At 50.9% G+C, this 15,221-nt stretch overlaps 1 protein-coding gene across 1 annotated transcript; it reads left to right on the top strand.

The window, feature by feature from the left end:
- Positions 1 to 2,938: 2,938 nt before the first annotated feature.
- LOC119111462 (cytosolic carboxypeptidase 6) lies at positions 2,939 to 14,114 on the top strand. Its single transcript, XM_037235280.1, has 14 exons — positions 2,939 to 3,143; positions 4,626 to 4,748; positions 5,469 to 5,593; positions 5,965 to 6,059; positions 7,251 to 7,467; positions 8,264 to 8,393; positions 10,150 to 10,264; positions 10,701 to 10,812; positions 10,946 to 11,037; positions 11,326 to 11,436; positions 11,902 to 12,014; positions 12,822 to 12,951; positions 13,487 to 13,572; positions 13,969 to 14,114. The coding sequence occupies exons 1-14, from the start codon at positions 3,137 to 3,139 to the stop codon at positions 14,112 to 14,114; spliced, it is 1,602 nt and encodes a 533-aa protein (XP_037091175.1). The 5' UTR covers positions 2,939 to 3,136.
- The last annotated feature ends 1,107 nt before the right edge of the window (positions 14,115 to 15,221 follow it).

Below are 15,221 nucleotides of genomic sequence, written 5' to 3'. Positions count from 1 at the left end.
GTTATGACCTGTGGCCGGTGACAGCTATCGCGCTAAAATTCGAGGGAGATTAGAGGATAGAACAGACCGTACCGCGCCGGGCATTGCAGCACGGTAAACTTTCGCTACCAGATGATGCCTACCTGGAATTGGACGATTGGGTGAGTCAGGGCTCACGCCGCAAGCACGGTTAATCGCGAGCTCTAATCCCATAAATTAATCCGTACAAAAGGTTCATATTCCATCTTCGGATGGAAAAAAAACACGGAGCAAAACAGCGAAATGTTTCTGGTCGAATGTCGCTAGTGTTGTGACGGCTGTCATTTCAGTGCCGCGGCGAAGAGCCACGACCAGCTGTGGGTACATTAGTTGGTCGATCAATCAGGTCTCACAATATACTGTGTGTTTCAACGGCCAGGACTGGCTGGTCGAGTCCGTCAGGACGCGGCGCGGGCGGGTCAGCAGCCGACATGTTTGGTGGGTAGTCACCATGTGACGTGGATAAACTTGATATGTCGTCCGGGAGAAGTCGGAGTTGACCGAGAAATCACCGAAACGTGTTGAGTCAAGGGTGATCGATTTCGCAGGGACATTTGGCTAAGTCTTAACTAAAGTTGGGTAAATTTTATCCGCTGATTGACTAGACTCAATCTCAAGTACCATCGGAACTAAACAACGGTTCGAACATGGATATTAAGAACAAAGATCTTCATTCTCAGAATTTATATGAGCGACCACTGAGACAATAACCCATGTATTGCGTTTCAGTATTGAAATATATAAGACAGATAGGCTCATCGTGCAAGACATAGTGTGTATTATACTCTCAAACGCTCTGAACAGAGTCTGAACTCCTGCGGAGTTAATTCCGGCATTGATCTGCATGAGCTTCAACTGGAATCGGACGAAAATGTCACCCATGCACTCACGTAAAGTACCTCAACTCGCCGAGAGATGGCAGTGTCGGTGCTGGAAGTGTTCGCTGAGCCAAATATCGTTGTGTTCTCGTGCTTTGGCTCTTTCTCATGGTGTTCTTGCATAGCTATTGCTGAGTCTAAGATGCTTACTTGTATGGACATGCTCGGTTGGCGTTCTATTTGTTCTTATTCTATTGGCTGTTGTCAAGTTATTTAATTACAGGTCATATTTTTGCAAAGAATAGCAATCAGGTAAAACTTCTTTTAACAAGTAGCGCAAAACGTGATTCGTGATTGAAGATCAGATCCTCTTATCCTCTTTCTTGCTTCATTCTGCATCCTCGCGACGCCCATGCTTATCTGGGGCAGACTATGTGCGTCAGCCACTAATGGGAGGGGGACCCCGACCGGCCGCCCAGCGCACACTCCCGAGGATCTCTGCGCGGGTTCAAGCTCGGCGACTGGTCCCCCGAACGCATGTATTCCTACCCCACCGTTATCAGTCTCCTTCATCCCATAGCCCTGAAATGATCAGTTCCGGTCGAAAGGACTCTAATCCAAACATCCAAACAGCCAATTGTGGTTAAAACTTGCACAGCATGTTTAACATTGACTGAAAGCCATTTGGCGTCCACTTTATTTGGAAATTGTGCAGATCTGGACGGCTCGACGAAAAAATTATTCTTGACCTTAAACGCCGCATAGCCTATAGGGTGGCGGGTTTTGAATGCCACTCCTAAGGCGTCGTACTTGCCCTAATTGCCTTGACATAGTCTGCACGAAAAAGTCTGCACCTCTTTGGGGGCGTGCAGCAAGAAACTAGTGAGCTTTAGGCCTTAAGAAGGACAAGGCTGTGAACTGCACCGAATGGTCTTCAAAAAACTATTTCAATTCAAAACCCCAAACAAATGTAGAATACTTCCTTTAAAGGCGGGGACTTTTACCTACCTCAATTAGTTTTGAGAATAGGAAACGCTCCTTATTTGTGAAGATACATGCTTCATGCCAACTTTTATTATGTAAATAAGCAGCCATGACGTTTAGTCAAAGTACTTGAAACAAAGTGGTTGGAGCTAGTTTCAGAATAAAGCTCAAAACAAAACAAAAAAGTCAGGCATCTAAAAAAAGCAAACAAAAAAACAATGCAGCATTGACACTTTAGAGGCGACATGCCTTGTCACTTTTGTATCATCCCGGCATCAACGACATTACCAACACATTCGCTCCGTCAGGTGGTGTTAATTACAATGGAAATCATACAGAAAAACTGAAACGTTTTGTAGAAAAAATCAGGACAAAGGGAAAATAAAAGACAGACAAGAGATCAAAATAAACAAAAATTGCATTTAAATGGCAGACGATTTGGATGCCCCCCCCCCCCTCCTCCCCTACCAAATCCTGCCGAGCGGCGTCGCAATCAAAACATCTGACATATGTGCGTAACTAATGGACTTACGTTATCTCCACGTTCCTTTGGCGGGTTGAGGGAAGTGTTGAGTTGTAGTCGAACTGTCACGACATACGTTTTTGACAATGGCAGCCGGGGTTGGTTCGTCGAGCTCGTTGCGACGCGCTGCAGCCGGTAGCCGACTGGCTCGGCGACCAGTCGCGATGTGCATTGGACCTCGACGGTCGACCAGTTTGCCGCTGGAATCAGTGTGTGCTGTAGGCCTCAGCAGCTACACTGCGCTGTCGAGCCGGTGCAGCGCGGGGGGGGGGCGTCGGCAGCCGGCCGGGTGGCGAGTCGTCGCCACCAGCACGTGCCGCGCCGATTATGCCGATCGACCAGCGCCCCGGGCAATGGGCGATTAGAAGGATGGCGCCGTCGCGTTCGACCCCGCGAGAACCGATGCCTCGCCTGCGGCACGCGCCGCTCCCCCCCCCCCCCCCCCGTTCCCCGCCTGACATGGCCTGCCGCCGCGCCGCCGCTGTGGGGAGGGCGGAGGCGGGATGGGGTTGGTACCGGGCCGCACCAGCCACTCCAGTGGGTACCTACTGGCGACGGCGTGCGCGCCAGCTGCAGCCACAGCGCTGCCCCCGAGTCTGCCGCCTCTCTCGCCGCACGCTTTGGCTCCAGCCGGCGAGTGCGGGCCCGTGGTCAGTCGACGGGTATACCACCCAGTGGCCGTCATGGTGGTGAAGCTCCTGTATTTGAGCGAAGTTTGTTGCAGCTGGGATCTCGGAAGCTTAGAACCTTTTGGCGTGTGATTTAAGCCAGCTGCCGCTGTAGCCCAGCCGTCATGCCAGGTATTTACAGACATTACAGCTGAAAGGGTCTCGTGTTCGTAAACAATACGGCAATTAAGTCACACGCCCATCGCAGTGCATACTCGATGATTGGCACAGGCGACGGAGAGGTTCCCTTTGATTGGAAATAATGTTTGTTTTCTAAAAAAAAGCCCACCGCACACAACGTCTGTGCTGTATTGATCATGGATACGAACGTCATGATGATGTGAATATGCTCATGCATGCCTTATTGACCCTAATAGACCTTAATTACCAAGCACGTCGAGGCCCCTTCGAATGTGACTATTACCAGGGCGAACGCGTGACACACTGCACACGATAATAATACACGGCCTGTTTCATTAGCCTCTCAAGTTCGCTCGGCACCTCATAAATGTATAACTTGCTAAGTATACAGATGAATTATACCTGGGCCTTATTTCATTGCAATTAATGTGTACGCACCAAAGACCGACGTTTTTTGTCACCAAACATTTTCAGAATTTCGTGCGCAACATTTTCATTCCGGTGAGGTTGGATACTAGAAATAACTGCATTTGGTTTAACTGCCAGAGTGCTATTCCATCGTGACGTATTATATTTTAACTCATTTTTTGCGTTTTGATGCTTTTACGCTCTTCCCCGAATATGCCTTCACTCATTTTAAGATTCTTGAACGTCTTGCATATATTAAAACCTCTATGGGGTCGTTTGTCGAATAAGCTCTGGCCATGTATGATTCAAATTCAAAAGTGATCCTCGTATCAAGCCCGCTCCCAACTGAGATTGCAATGGGACTTGATGTTGGTATCTGCGTGGTTAAGACGTTTTGCGTAAAATAAAGATGCTTTAATTCGACCTTGGAAGCCAAGACGAATCTTTACCTAGCCCCAGTTTCACGTTAAGTTACCTTTCGGTTCAATACACATCATATAGTCCAATCATTACTTCCTTGGCACAATTAGCATAGCTCAAAATCAAGTTACACAGTGTTTCTTACGAGTTATCATGCCGAAAATAACCGACCTTCAATGTTCCGAGAGGTACTGGTAATAGACCATACCAAGCAGTCATTAGTGCATATTACGAGACCATTCGAGGAATCACTGCAGTCAGGTGCCACCATGGACACCTCGGTAATGCCATCGTCGTTAAGCCAGGCGAAATTCTGCACACAATGATAAACCACAACATATATGCACTGTGGATTTCGAACAAGGAACCAGTTTGATGCCAACAGCTACGAAGACTATCCCTCGAGAAAGCTCCACACAGGCGGGTGTTTACGATGCCGGGATGAGGGAAGACACGCAAAATCAGCTGATTTACAGTAGGTTAGATTAAGCTCCCTATGAAGCTGTCGGATACGTCAGCCACCGTTCGGGATTGTTATCTACGTACGAGGGACGCTGCCAGCCTTCTGGCCGTGCGCTTTGATGTCTTTTACTCCTTGACGTGACTCAGTGGTAGGCTGTGTTCCATGCGTTGTCTTTGCTACAGACTCGGACGACAGCGACAATGAGGGCGGCCTGGGGAATGTCAACAGGGCAGTCATGAGACCACCCGGCCACTCCGGCAAGGCCAAGCGCGGTCACCTCTGCTTCGACGCCTCGTTTGAAACAGGTCAGCGCAGTCGGCATACACGTGACGCGCGACACTTCCTCGCGGACAGACGCTTGACGCAGACACGTGACGCGCGACACTTTCTCGCGGGCAGACGCTTGACCCAGACACGCGACGCGTGACACTTCCTCGCGGACAGACGCTTGACCCAGACACGTGACGCGCGACACTGTCGCACAGGCCGGCGCTTGGCGCAGACACGTGACGCGCGACACTGTCGCACAGGCCGACGCTTGGCGCAGACACGTGACGCGCGACACTGTCGCACAGACCGACGCTTGCCACCGGTTTAGTTTCCGCTCGGCGCTGGCAGGTGGGGTGTGGGAACAGCGGGCGGTGCTCTGCGCAGCTGAGAAACACGCCCCACCGTCAGACATGGAACGGATGGCGGTGAGACTGCAACTGCAGCCGTCAGTGGTACGAAGGGCATCTTGTAGCCGTCAGGGCAAAATAGGGCCTGCCACGTGCATAAGGAGTAAATGGGTACGCGTGGGGTGAATCGACCAGTGTTGAGTGTGTCGAGTCTTGTTCTCACTTTTGTTTGTTTATGCATGCACAGGTCAGACAGATGGCTGTCATTACTCGTATGTGAGAACCGAGCGGCATGCCATGCGGTATTCCCAGTAATCACCTGAGCCTGAGCAGCCCGCCGTCTTTCCTCGATGTTCTTTTCCTGGGATATATATGTAAGCAGGCTGGCACATTTACCCGCTCCACCAGGGAACTTGGGTCGCGTGGACTACATCAGTGAGTACGAATACGACCTCTTCATACGGCCAGATGTGTGCAATCCTCGCTACCGCATCTGGTTCAACTTCGTGGTGGACAATGTGCGGCAGGATCAGGTAGGTAACGTAAGGATGGAGGACTGTCAAGAAAACGGCGGACGAAGCGACACACGTTGAAAACGCCGTATTACTCGCATTTTTCATGGGTGATTACGGAACTGTCGGTTTTGAATTGTAGTAGAAGTATTGTATTGTTGTGGGCATTCAAACAAACCCACGAAGCATTGGTTGGTACCATTATCAGTAGTAAAGACAGGCTAAATGTTGCTTTATTTGACTGGTCAAAAATATGGTGAGTCAGCTGCTGTGACAATTTGCGATAGTCACATAATTGATAGACGGGAGGCATGCCTGTCCCTGAAGACCTGATTCTCAAAAACCAGCTGTCAAAAGTGCGATCTTTGCCGAAGATACCCGCATACTTTCAGAGAGTTATCTTCAACATCGTGAACTTCAGCAAGACGAAGAATCTGTTCCGTGATGGAATGACACCTTTAGTTAAATCGACTTCCAGAAACAAATGGTAAGACAACGAATCATAAGCAATGGGACGTTGATCGTGGTAGCTGGATTAGTAGCCTGAATATTAATCTATGGAAAGGAGCATAATCACTGGGCAAACTTCTAACGATCATCAGTATTTTATCATTTTGTCATAATGTAGATTCTCTAGTCAGTTGAGGCCACAGTACATTACGCCGACTGTTGCACGGGACGGTAAGAATGGGCGTGCAGGGGGTGATTTATCCAGCTGAAAGGGCGTTGTCCCCCCCCCCCTCTCCAATCCGGGCACATCTCATCTAATTCAGCTGCTGAGGCACAGCACATGAAGGAAAAGTCAACTTTGTGTCACCGTTGACGCCGTCTCGTGCCCAACATTTTTTTGCAATAGTAGCCACAATAATAGCATAGATAAGCTCTGAAGGTACTTCACATCGTCGTCAGCAAAGTCCGTCAAGCGTGGTGCAGATTGGTATGCATGCTGCCCACCGAACACTAAATTCACAGTATCCTCCGAAAAATAGTGCACCTGTATGGAATCCTTGCCAATGATTAAAGACCCTCAACGATCCAAGGTCTTTGCGTGAAACCAGTTAGGCTGTGATGAATAGCAGACGCATTTCAGTGCAGTGGTGTGAACGACCCTCCCCCCCCCTAGCTTAACGAGTGCGCTTAACACCAAGACACACGTGTATGCGATCGGAGCTGCGCATGTGACAAACCGGGTTCGTCGCACGCCATGCGATTAACGAGTGCGCTTAACACCAAGACACACGTGTATGCGATCGGAGCTGCTCGTGCGACGCACCGGGCCCGTCGCACGTCATGCGAAGCGTTCTGCCGGTTTCTAGCGTCATTTGGAAAGCCTGGTAATCACTGTCGTCAGTCGTCATTAACCCTCCTGCATCCAGGGGCCTTTTAGAAAGTTCTGTATTCATGTCAACACCCAGCCCCGTAGCTCAGTACCAGGCTGCTGATGAATGGAGCCGCGTCACAGCACGCGCCGATTCCTCATGATAACAACCTCGATAACTCCACGACCTGTCACGTTGTTTGCCATGATGCCATGGGGCTTGGCGGTGCTCTGTCCGTCACGCTCTGCGACGCCGACAACCCCGTGCTTGCGAATTTTGTAGGTTTGTAGCTTGAGAGCTCTGTAGCTCTGCTACACGTCACATGGTCGCCACATGTGACAGTGTTGCCTGTCCGGCAGGCAGCGGATGTCTAAGAAGCACGTCTACTACCACCGCTCCCCGGAGCACAGGAGCAACTTCATCCTGTCGTTCGCCTTCGCGTTCGACCGGGAGGAGGACGTGTACCAGTTCAGCATCTGCTTCCCCTACTCGTATTCGCGCCTGCAGATGTACCTGGCCGAGGTGGAGGGGCTTAAGTTGTCGCACGTCCGCAGGGAGCTCCTGGCAAACACTGTGGTGAGAAGCAGCCGTCAGACGGCTATTGCGAACGTGCTCCCACAGCTTTGTGCTCCGAGGCGTCATTCAGTAAATACATATGGGCGGGGCTGGTGGAGAGGCCGAGGGTAACCACGCATTGTGTAGCTTTAGCGACCCAGCCCTGCGCACCAGCCACACCGTTGACGGGTTTGTGCCATTACAACCACCAGTCATGCTGCTGTGCATTCCCCCAAACAAATAGTACAGTGTTTTATAAATTGTGCCGTAATATTTCCAGGGTTTATTTCTACACGTGCAATGCACGTGCACCAGACGAATGATCAGATGTGTAGAACTATAAAAAGGCAAAAGCGTTTAGAAGCAAACTTGTGCATTCCGTCATCAGTCACGGTCCGGGGCGTGTTTTGTTCCTCTTTCGGTTGTCATATGCTCCTTCATTCCTCGGCCACGTCACCGTTCGTCGATTCGTAATGTTGACTACTCCTCAAGCCTGTTTATCGCCTGCCCTGCTTTCAGCTTAAAATATCCGCTGTGCATTCCCTGAACATCCTCAGATTTTAGATGACCGACTAACTATAAAAATGTATTGTGAGTGGTTATGACCACACTAACACTGATGCAGCCGCTTAATACTATGCATAAGTACTCCGTAAATATATATATATATATATATATATATATATATATATATTTATATATCGATTGACATTCCAATCACGGTGCATGCTCGCTGTTGTTAATCTGATATGAGAACGCTCATGGTAGTCAAGCAACCTTTCGTTGCGCACTAGCGTGACATAAATTTCCTTTACAGCAAGAGCGTCTCTGCGACATCCTGACACTGGGGCATACCACACCACCGGGAGCTTCGAAACCTACCAAGACGGTGGTGGTGATGGCTAGGTGTCACCCGGGAGAGACGCCGTCCTCCTTCATAGTACAGGGTAATGTTGTGGCGGTAATGAGCAGATGCCAACCGGGAGAGACACCGTCCTCTTTCATAGTACAGGGTAATATTGTGGCGGTAACGACCAAATGCCAACCGGGAGAGACGCCGTCCTCCTTCATAGTGCAGGGTAATATTGTGACAGTAACGACCAGATGCCAACCGGGAGAGACACCGTCCTCCTTCATAGTACAGGGTAATATTGTGACAGTAACGACCAAATGCCAACCGGGAGAGACACCGTCCTCCTTCATAGTACAGGGTAATGTTGTGACAGTAACGACCAGATGCCAACCGGGAGAGACACCGTCCTCCTTCATAGTACAGGGTAATATTGTGACAGTAACGACCAGATGCCAACCAGGAGAGACACCGTCCTCTTTCATAGTGCAGGGTAATATTGTGACAGTAACGACCAGATGCCAACCGGGAGAGACACCGTCCTCCTTCATAGTACAGGGTAATATTGTGACAGTAACGACCAGATGCCAACCAGGAGAGACACCGTCCTCTTTCATAGTGCAGGGTAATATTGTGACAGTAACGACCAGATGCCAACCGGGAGAGACACCGTCCTCCTTCATAGTACAGGGTAATATTGTGACAGTAACGACCAGATGCCAACCGGGAGAGACACCGTCCTCTTTCATAGTACAGGGTAATGTTGTGACAGTAACGACCAAATGCCAACCGGGAGAGACACCGTCCTCCTTCATAGTACAGGGTAATGTTGTGACAGTAACGACCAAATGCCAACCGGGAGAGACACCGTCCTCTTTCATAGTACAGGGTAATATTGTGACAGTAACGACCAGATGCCAACCGGGAGAGACACCGTCCTCCTTCATAGTACAGGGTAATATTGTGACAGTAACGACCAGATGCCAACCAGGAGAGACACCGTCCTCCTTCATAGTACAGGGTAATGTTGTGACAGTAACGACCAAATGCCAACCGGGAGAGACACCGTCCTCTTTCATAGTACAGGGTAATATTGTGACAGTAACGACCAGATGCCAACCGGGAGAGACACCGTCCTCCTTCATAGTACAGGGTAATATTGTGACAGTAACGACCAGATGCCAACCAGGAGAGACACCGTCCTCCTTCATAGTGCAGGGTAATATTGTGACAGTAACGACCAAATGCCAACCGGGAGAGACACCGTCCTCTTTCATAGTGCAGGGTAATGTTGTGTCAGTAATGGCTAGGTATCAACCCAGAAAAACATCGTCTTCCTTCATAGTGTAGAGTAATGTTGTTTCGGTAATGACCAGATGCCAACCGAGAGACGCCGTCCCCTTTCATAGTACACGGTAATGTTGTGGCGGTAATAACTGAGTATCATCCCGGAAAAGCATCGTCCTCCTTCATAGTGCAGGGCAATGTTGTAATGGTGATGGCTAGGTGTCAACAGGGAAAAGCATCGTCCTCCTTCATAGTGCAGGGTAATGTTGCAATGGTGATGGCTAGGTGTCAAACAGGAAAAGCATTGTCCTCCTTTATAGTACACAGTACTGCTTTGGTGGTGATGGCTAGGTGCCTTCCACAAGAGACACCATCCTCCTTAATAGTGCAGGTTAGTGTTCTGGTGGTAGTTACCAGACGCCACCTGCGAAAAATGTTGCCCTTCATGATGCAATGTTAGATCTGGTAACGATGACCCTCCTCCCACCGATAGGCCGTCAATGGCTGGCGGTGAAGCAGGGATGCTACTGATCAACCAGCAATAACTGAGCATATTTGCCTTGCAGGACTAATTGATTTGCTGGTTGGCGACCATCCTGTTGCCACTGAGCTGAGAAAGTATGTAGTCATCAAAATAATTCCAATGCTGAATCCTGATGGAGTATTTCTAGGAAACCACAGGTAAGATTTGTTGAACGCTTTTCCAGTGCCCAAACCGCAGGCTACGACGTGGAAACGGAACAGTTATCATATTTCTGTAGCTATCAATTTCCAACCCTGATGTGAAAATCAATCACATTTTAATTTCTGTAATTTGGAATCAAATGTAATAACTTCAGCCACATCCAAATGACTTACTCTAGTAAACAGTGATGTCATACACGAGACTAACAGCACGCAGCCTGTGCTGGACGTAGTTGCCGTGTGTATAATGCAGCGAAGAAAATCGTGGGTACAGCCAGCGCTAAGTAAGGGTATATATTTACCCAGGCGATGGCCAATTCAAGAAGTACTCTGGTGCGATGGTGTAAATCTTTTTGGCTGCTGCTGGTCAGAGCTGACCTGAGTTCCACTGACTGCAGGTGCTCGGCGCTGATCTGAGTTCCGCTGACTGCAGGTGCTCTGTGCTCGGTGCTGATCTGAATCGCACCTGGCAAGAGCCCTCGCAGTGGGGACATCCAACCATCGACGCTGCCAAGAAGCTGCTGCTCTCGCTCGATGCAGACAAGGTCGGTAGATCTTCGGCGTTTGTTTGCTCGTTCTCCGGTCGCTTCCCCGGCTCTCGTCTGTGTCAGCACCAGCGCCCTGTGGACTGGGCCTTGATTCAGACGAGGTCTGACTGCGCTGCGCCTGCGCCGGCAGAGCAACGGGCTGGAGATCGTGCTCGACCTGCACGCCCATGCCAGTCTGTTCGGATGCTTCGTGTACGGCACCACCTATGAGGATGTATACCGGTGAGCGAGCCTGGTGCGTCGACACCATAGAGACGTGCACTGGTGTCGCACTGACGAAGAGGCGTCGCTGTCCAACGAGTTCCATGGAAAGGCATGACCGATAACTGAATTATCCTTGGTAATAGACATACTGGGTGGTCAGGTAAACGACCATGCCGTCTTTTGAACATAAAATCATCAGGTCGGATGTTTTTCATTGTGATACTTTACTTTTTTCTGGAGAACCGCTGATGTCACCTATGTTAAGGACTAGATATTTTGTTAATGTCTCGACGGTCATCCCAACAGGTACGAAAGACACATTGTGTTCCCAAAGCTGCTGAGCCAGAACGCTGAGGATTTCAGTCCCATCAATACCATCTACAACCGAGATCCACTGAAGCTGGGCACTGCTCGTAGGTCTGTAACCGCCAGCCAAGCAGGAACACCGGGTGAATCAACGGATGCCAGTCGTACTCTATATGTTGATGACGGGCGGGAACAAAAGCTTCCGCTCTCAGTTTTGGGTTTAGCCGTGATCAAGTCAGACGGACTGATCGGATAAGACCTGCCTATAATGAGGCCTTGTTTTACATGACAATAATCAGGCCCGATTATGATTAGGTCAATTAGACAAAAAAGGAACAAAACATAATAAGCAGACCTGCTAATAATACGGCGTGCATAACTGAGGTCTCCCAGCATTGCAACCCGTCTATGTTGTCCGGTGCATGCAGAATAAAAGCTGCTGGCCTTATACTGCAGCTCCCCAAACGGCACAGCTGCATCATTGATTAATCTCAGCATTATGACTTTGTCTTTTCAATGACTGCAAGGCCATCCCCGTGTTGCTGATTAGCCCACTGACGTCGGACCCGGCCGCAGGCTCCTCTGCTCGCAGCTCAGCGACTCGGTCAACACGTACTCGCTGCAGGTCTCCATGCACGGCTACATTGACCGCCACGGCGAGGGGCTGATCTCCTACACGGAGGAGGCCTGTATCCTTCAGAGGTGCACAGACTACCGGTCCGGTGGCTGGCTGGAGTGGTCTCACCAGTGCAGTGGCGTGCCGTCGAACAGGTCTACGCCGGCGTCGGCTGACATTCTGCCCGGAGGGTCACGGCAAAGTGGGCATAGTGAGCATCGGAGCATGCCCGTGAAGTTAGCGATTTACGTAGCGACGAGTTCTGATTATGCTGGAAATGTGTTATATTGCCAATTTTGGCCCAAGGACACTTAATCCGAACATTTGGTCATTGGTCCCATGGGTTATTTTAGGTCAGTGTCCCTACTCTGATCTTTAAGAAGTCCATGAATCATGTCTGCTGTAGTTCTTGTTATTAATCAATTTCAAATAAGCAGCAGAAACTGCCATTTAAAGTAAGCTTCCGAGTAAAAAAGCAGGTTAGTTTTGACCTCGGTCTGAGGTTCATACTTGATCCCACCCGAGCGCAAGGCATAAGCAAGTCACAAGTTAGAGGTTACTCTTTGTCTAAAAGTCTATAGCTACTACACAGGGTCATCTGTAAGAGAAAGGTCCCACTAATTTAGTTTGCTTGTGCGGGTGACCGTATCATAATTTGCAATTCCTAAAGAGAGATTTTGTAAATACACTACATTTTACAGACTGTGAATTAATCCAAACCACAGGCCATGCGACGCCGAGAAAGAGCGAGGAGCTCGGCTGTATTACTAAGCGTTTGATGAGCATGACGCAAACACACGTACACAGACACATGGCTGCTGAGTGAGAGCAGTGTAGTCCCGACGTCAGTCGTGCGCAGTCGTCCTTGACCAGCGGGCAGACATGCGGCTGGGCAGGGACCTCGGCCGGGCCCTGTTCGACTACTTCAAGGCGATGCAGGTAATACCGTCGACCGGCCGAGGGCCTCAGGCCCCGTCCACCACGACAGAGAGGCCCCCGCGCAACCAGAGGTGAGTAACGTGGGTAACCAGAGCCAGAGGCGGGTAACCATAGCCTTGCGTTACAGCAACACCGCTCAGCAGCACCTAATTGCGAAGTTCAACATACTTTCTTTGAAACCCACTTACAATCCGGGAGATTTCTCGCAGTACATGAGAGCGGGGGGAAGAATACACATGTATTCTTCGATCATTTCCGACATGGCATGTTCTTACTCCGCCGGCGGCCTTGCTCACCGCACACCTGTCTCAATTACAGACTTATCGAAAATAAAGGTTACATCCTGTTCAGTGCGTAGTACTCATGATCCTGTGTCGTAAATAGAACCAACTGGGTTTGAAACAGGGAACGGGGCAATTATTTGGCCGCATCACCGGTAACCTAAGCGTCTGATAGCTCTCCACCTGTGCCTTCCCCGTGCGGCGCGCTGGACAAGCCGTCCGCTGCCTACAGATCAGCGGACCAGCCGACCCGGGCGCGGTCGGCGGTGGCAGCGGTGGCGGCGGCGGCGGCGGCGGCGGCCCCGGCGCCAGCGCCGGCAACCAGCACCGACGCCGAGCTCGAGCGGTACCGACTGACCGACTCGGCCACCTCGTCGTCGCGCACCGAGTCGCCGCGGACGCCGGCGCTCAGTGTGCGGGTGCGTGGCCGCGGCCGGCCGCCGCCCGTCGTCGGCTTCACCGCCGCCGGACCCGTCCGCTCCTACATGAGCGGGCCCGAGTCGGCCGAGAGCGGCAGCGAGCCGGGCGTGGTGCCCTCGCTGGAGGAGGCCAGCGCCGCGGGGCGGCAGCCCGTGCGTCGGCTGGCCTTCAAGAGCGTCGACTTCCGGCGGCTGGAGCGCCTGCGGCGGCGGCAGCGGCGCGCCGCCACCGCCGCGCTGCCGGGCCGCGGCCGTGGTGCCGGCCCCGGTCCGGCCCCGCCAGGCCTCCGCCGGCCACGCGGCGCCGGCTTCTTTGGCAGCCGGCCGCGCTCACTGGTCGCGCTCGGCGACCTCGGGGAGCCATCTGCGGTGGCGCCACCGTCGCCAGGCGGCGCGCCGCGCGTCAGCGTGCTGAACATGAGCCAGCTGGCGCGCGGCGGCCACCAGCTGACGTACAACCGCCTGAGGGCGCGCCGCTGCCGGAGTAGCCACCAGGACACTCCTGGGAAGATGCCGCCGCCGTTCAGCTCATAACGGACGGCGCACTCTCAGCTCAGCTAAGCTGTCAATGTAATGAAGAAGCTGTCAGGGAGCTGTGCGGAAGCACTGAGTCGTGCTCAGAGCCTGGGCATTATGCGCATGCGCTATGATGCATCGATGTGCGCCCGCCCCGCCGCCCCTTTGCGTGCGATCTTGCATTGTAGCGCACTGCACCTCAAGGATATTTTGCAGAAGCCCAGAAGCCCTACCCAGTTCCCGGTTTAACCCTGGTGTAGTCTGGTCTGGTCTTGTACTTGCAGTATCCTGCCTTCATTAAATCATACACTCTTGACTGCATTCGCATCCTCAAACTCCAAGGAATGCAATAAAGAAACCGCAAAGTTCACGGCATTTCGTAGCGCGTTTACATATACACGCTTGCGTGCGTATATTTCCTTGCTATATCCCGTGCCAGTGTAGTGACTGTCGGGGCTTTTCTTTGAAGTATTTCTTGGAGTTTGGGACTGCATTCATGAGTGTACGGAACAACACTTATAAATACGAACAGTTTCAAAGAGGGTCTGTTACCCATAAGCACCTTGTCTACATCATGGCTGCGTAATACGCGAACATTTGTAGCCTGCGCCGTGGCAGTCAGTCTGTAGATTTACCCACTTATTGCCTCTCCTTCCTGTACCTTGATCATATGATTGTCCGATATTTATTGTCACGACTTGCCTATCAAATATCGCCATTGTCAAAGTGTTTTACAATTCGATTATTAATCGATTATAAAACAAACTCATATCAATGTTACCCAGGCCGTAGCCGTATGTTGGTTTGTACTTGTCATTTTTACGATCAATACAGATTATGCCTCCATTTTTGGCATATGTGGCAGTGTAATTGTGCCGGATTCTGTGGTTTCAAAACATTAACTGGGCAGAAATACTCACAGAAGGAGGTCGTCATTTTCCAGCCACAAAATGTGACGTCGAAATATAAAGATTTAAAGTAATCGGCGGAGCCGAGACAATACCATGGCGATCGTTTGACCGAGGATCGCGAAGAGAAACATGAGCAACAGAAGTTTGTGCGCGTGTGCTGACAACCCCGGTATTATTTGGCAGCTGCCAACTTTTCTGCTTGAATCTGCGTAGC

Source organism: Pollicipes pollicipes, unplaced genomic scaffold, assembly GCF_011947565.3.
Source record: "Pollicipes pollicipes isolate AB1234 unplaced genomic scaffold, Ppol_2.1 Scaffold_7261;HRSCAF=8764_pilon_pilon_pilon, whole genome shotgun sequence".
Taxonomy (NCBI): Eukaryota; Metazoa; Arthropoda; class Thecostraca; order Pollicipedomorpha; family Pollicipedidae; genus Pollicipes; species Pollicipes pollicipes.
The sequence above is the reverse complement of the archived record's forward strand: the minus strand, read 5'-3'. Positions and strand labels throughout refer to the sequence as shown.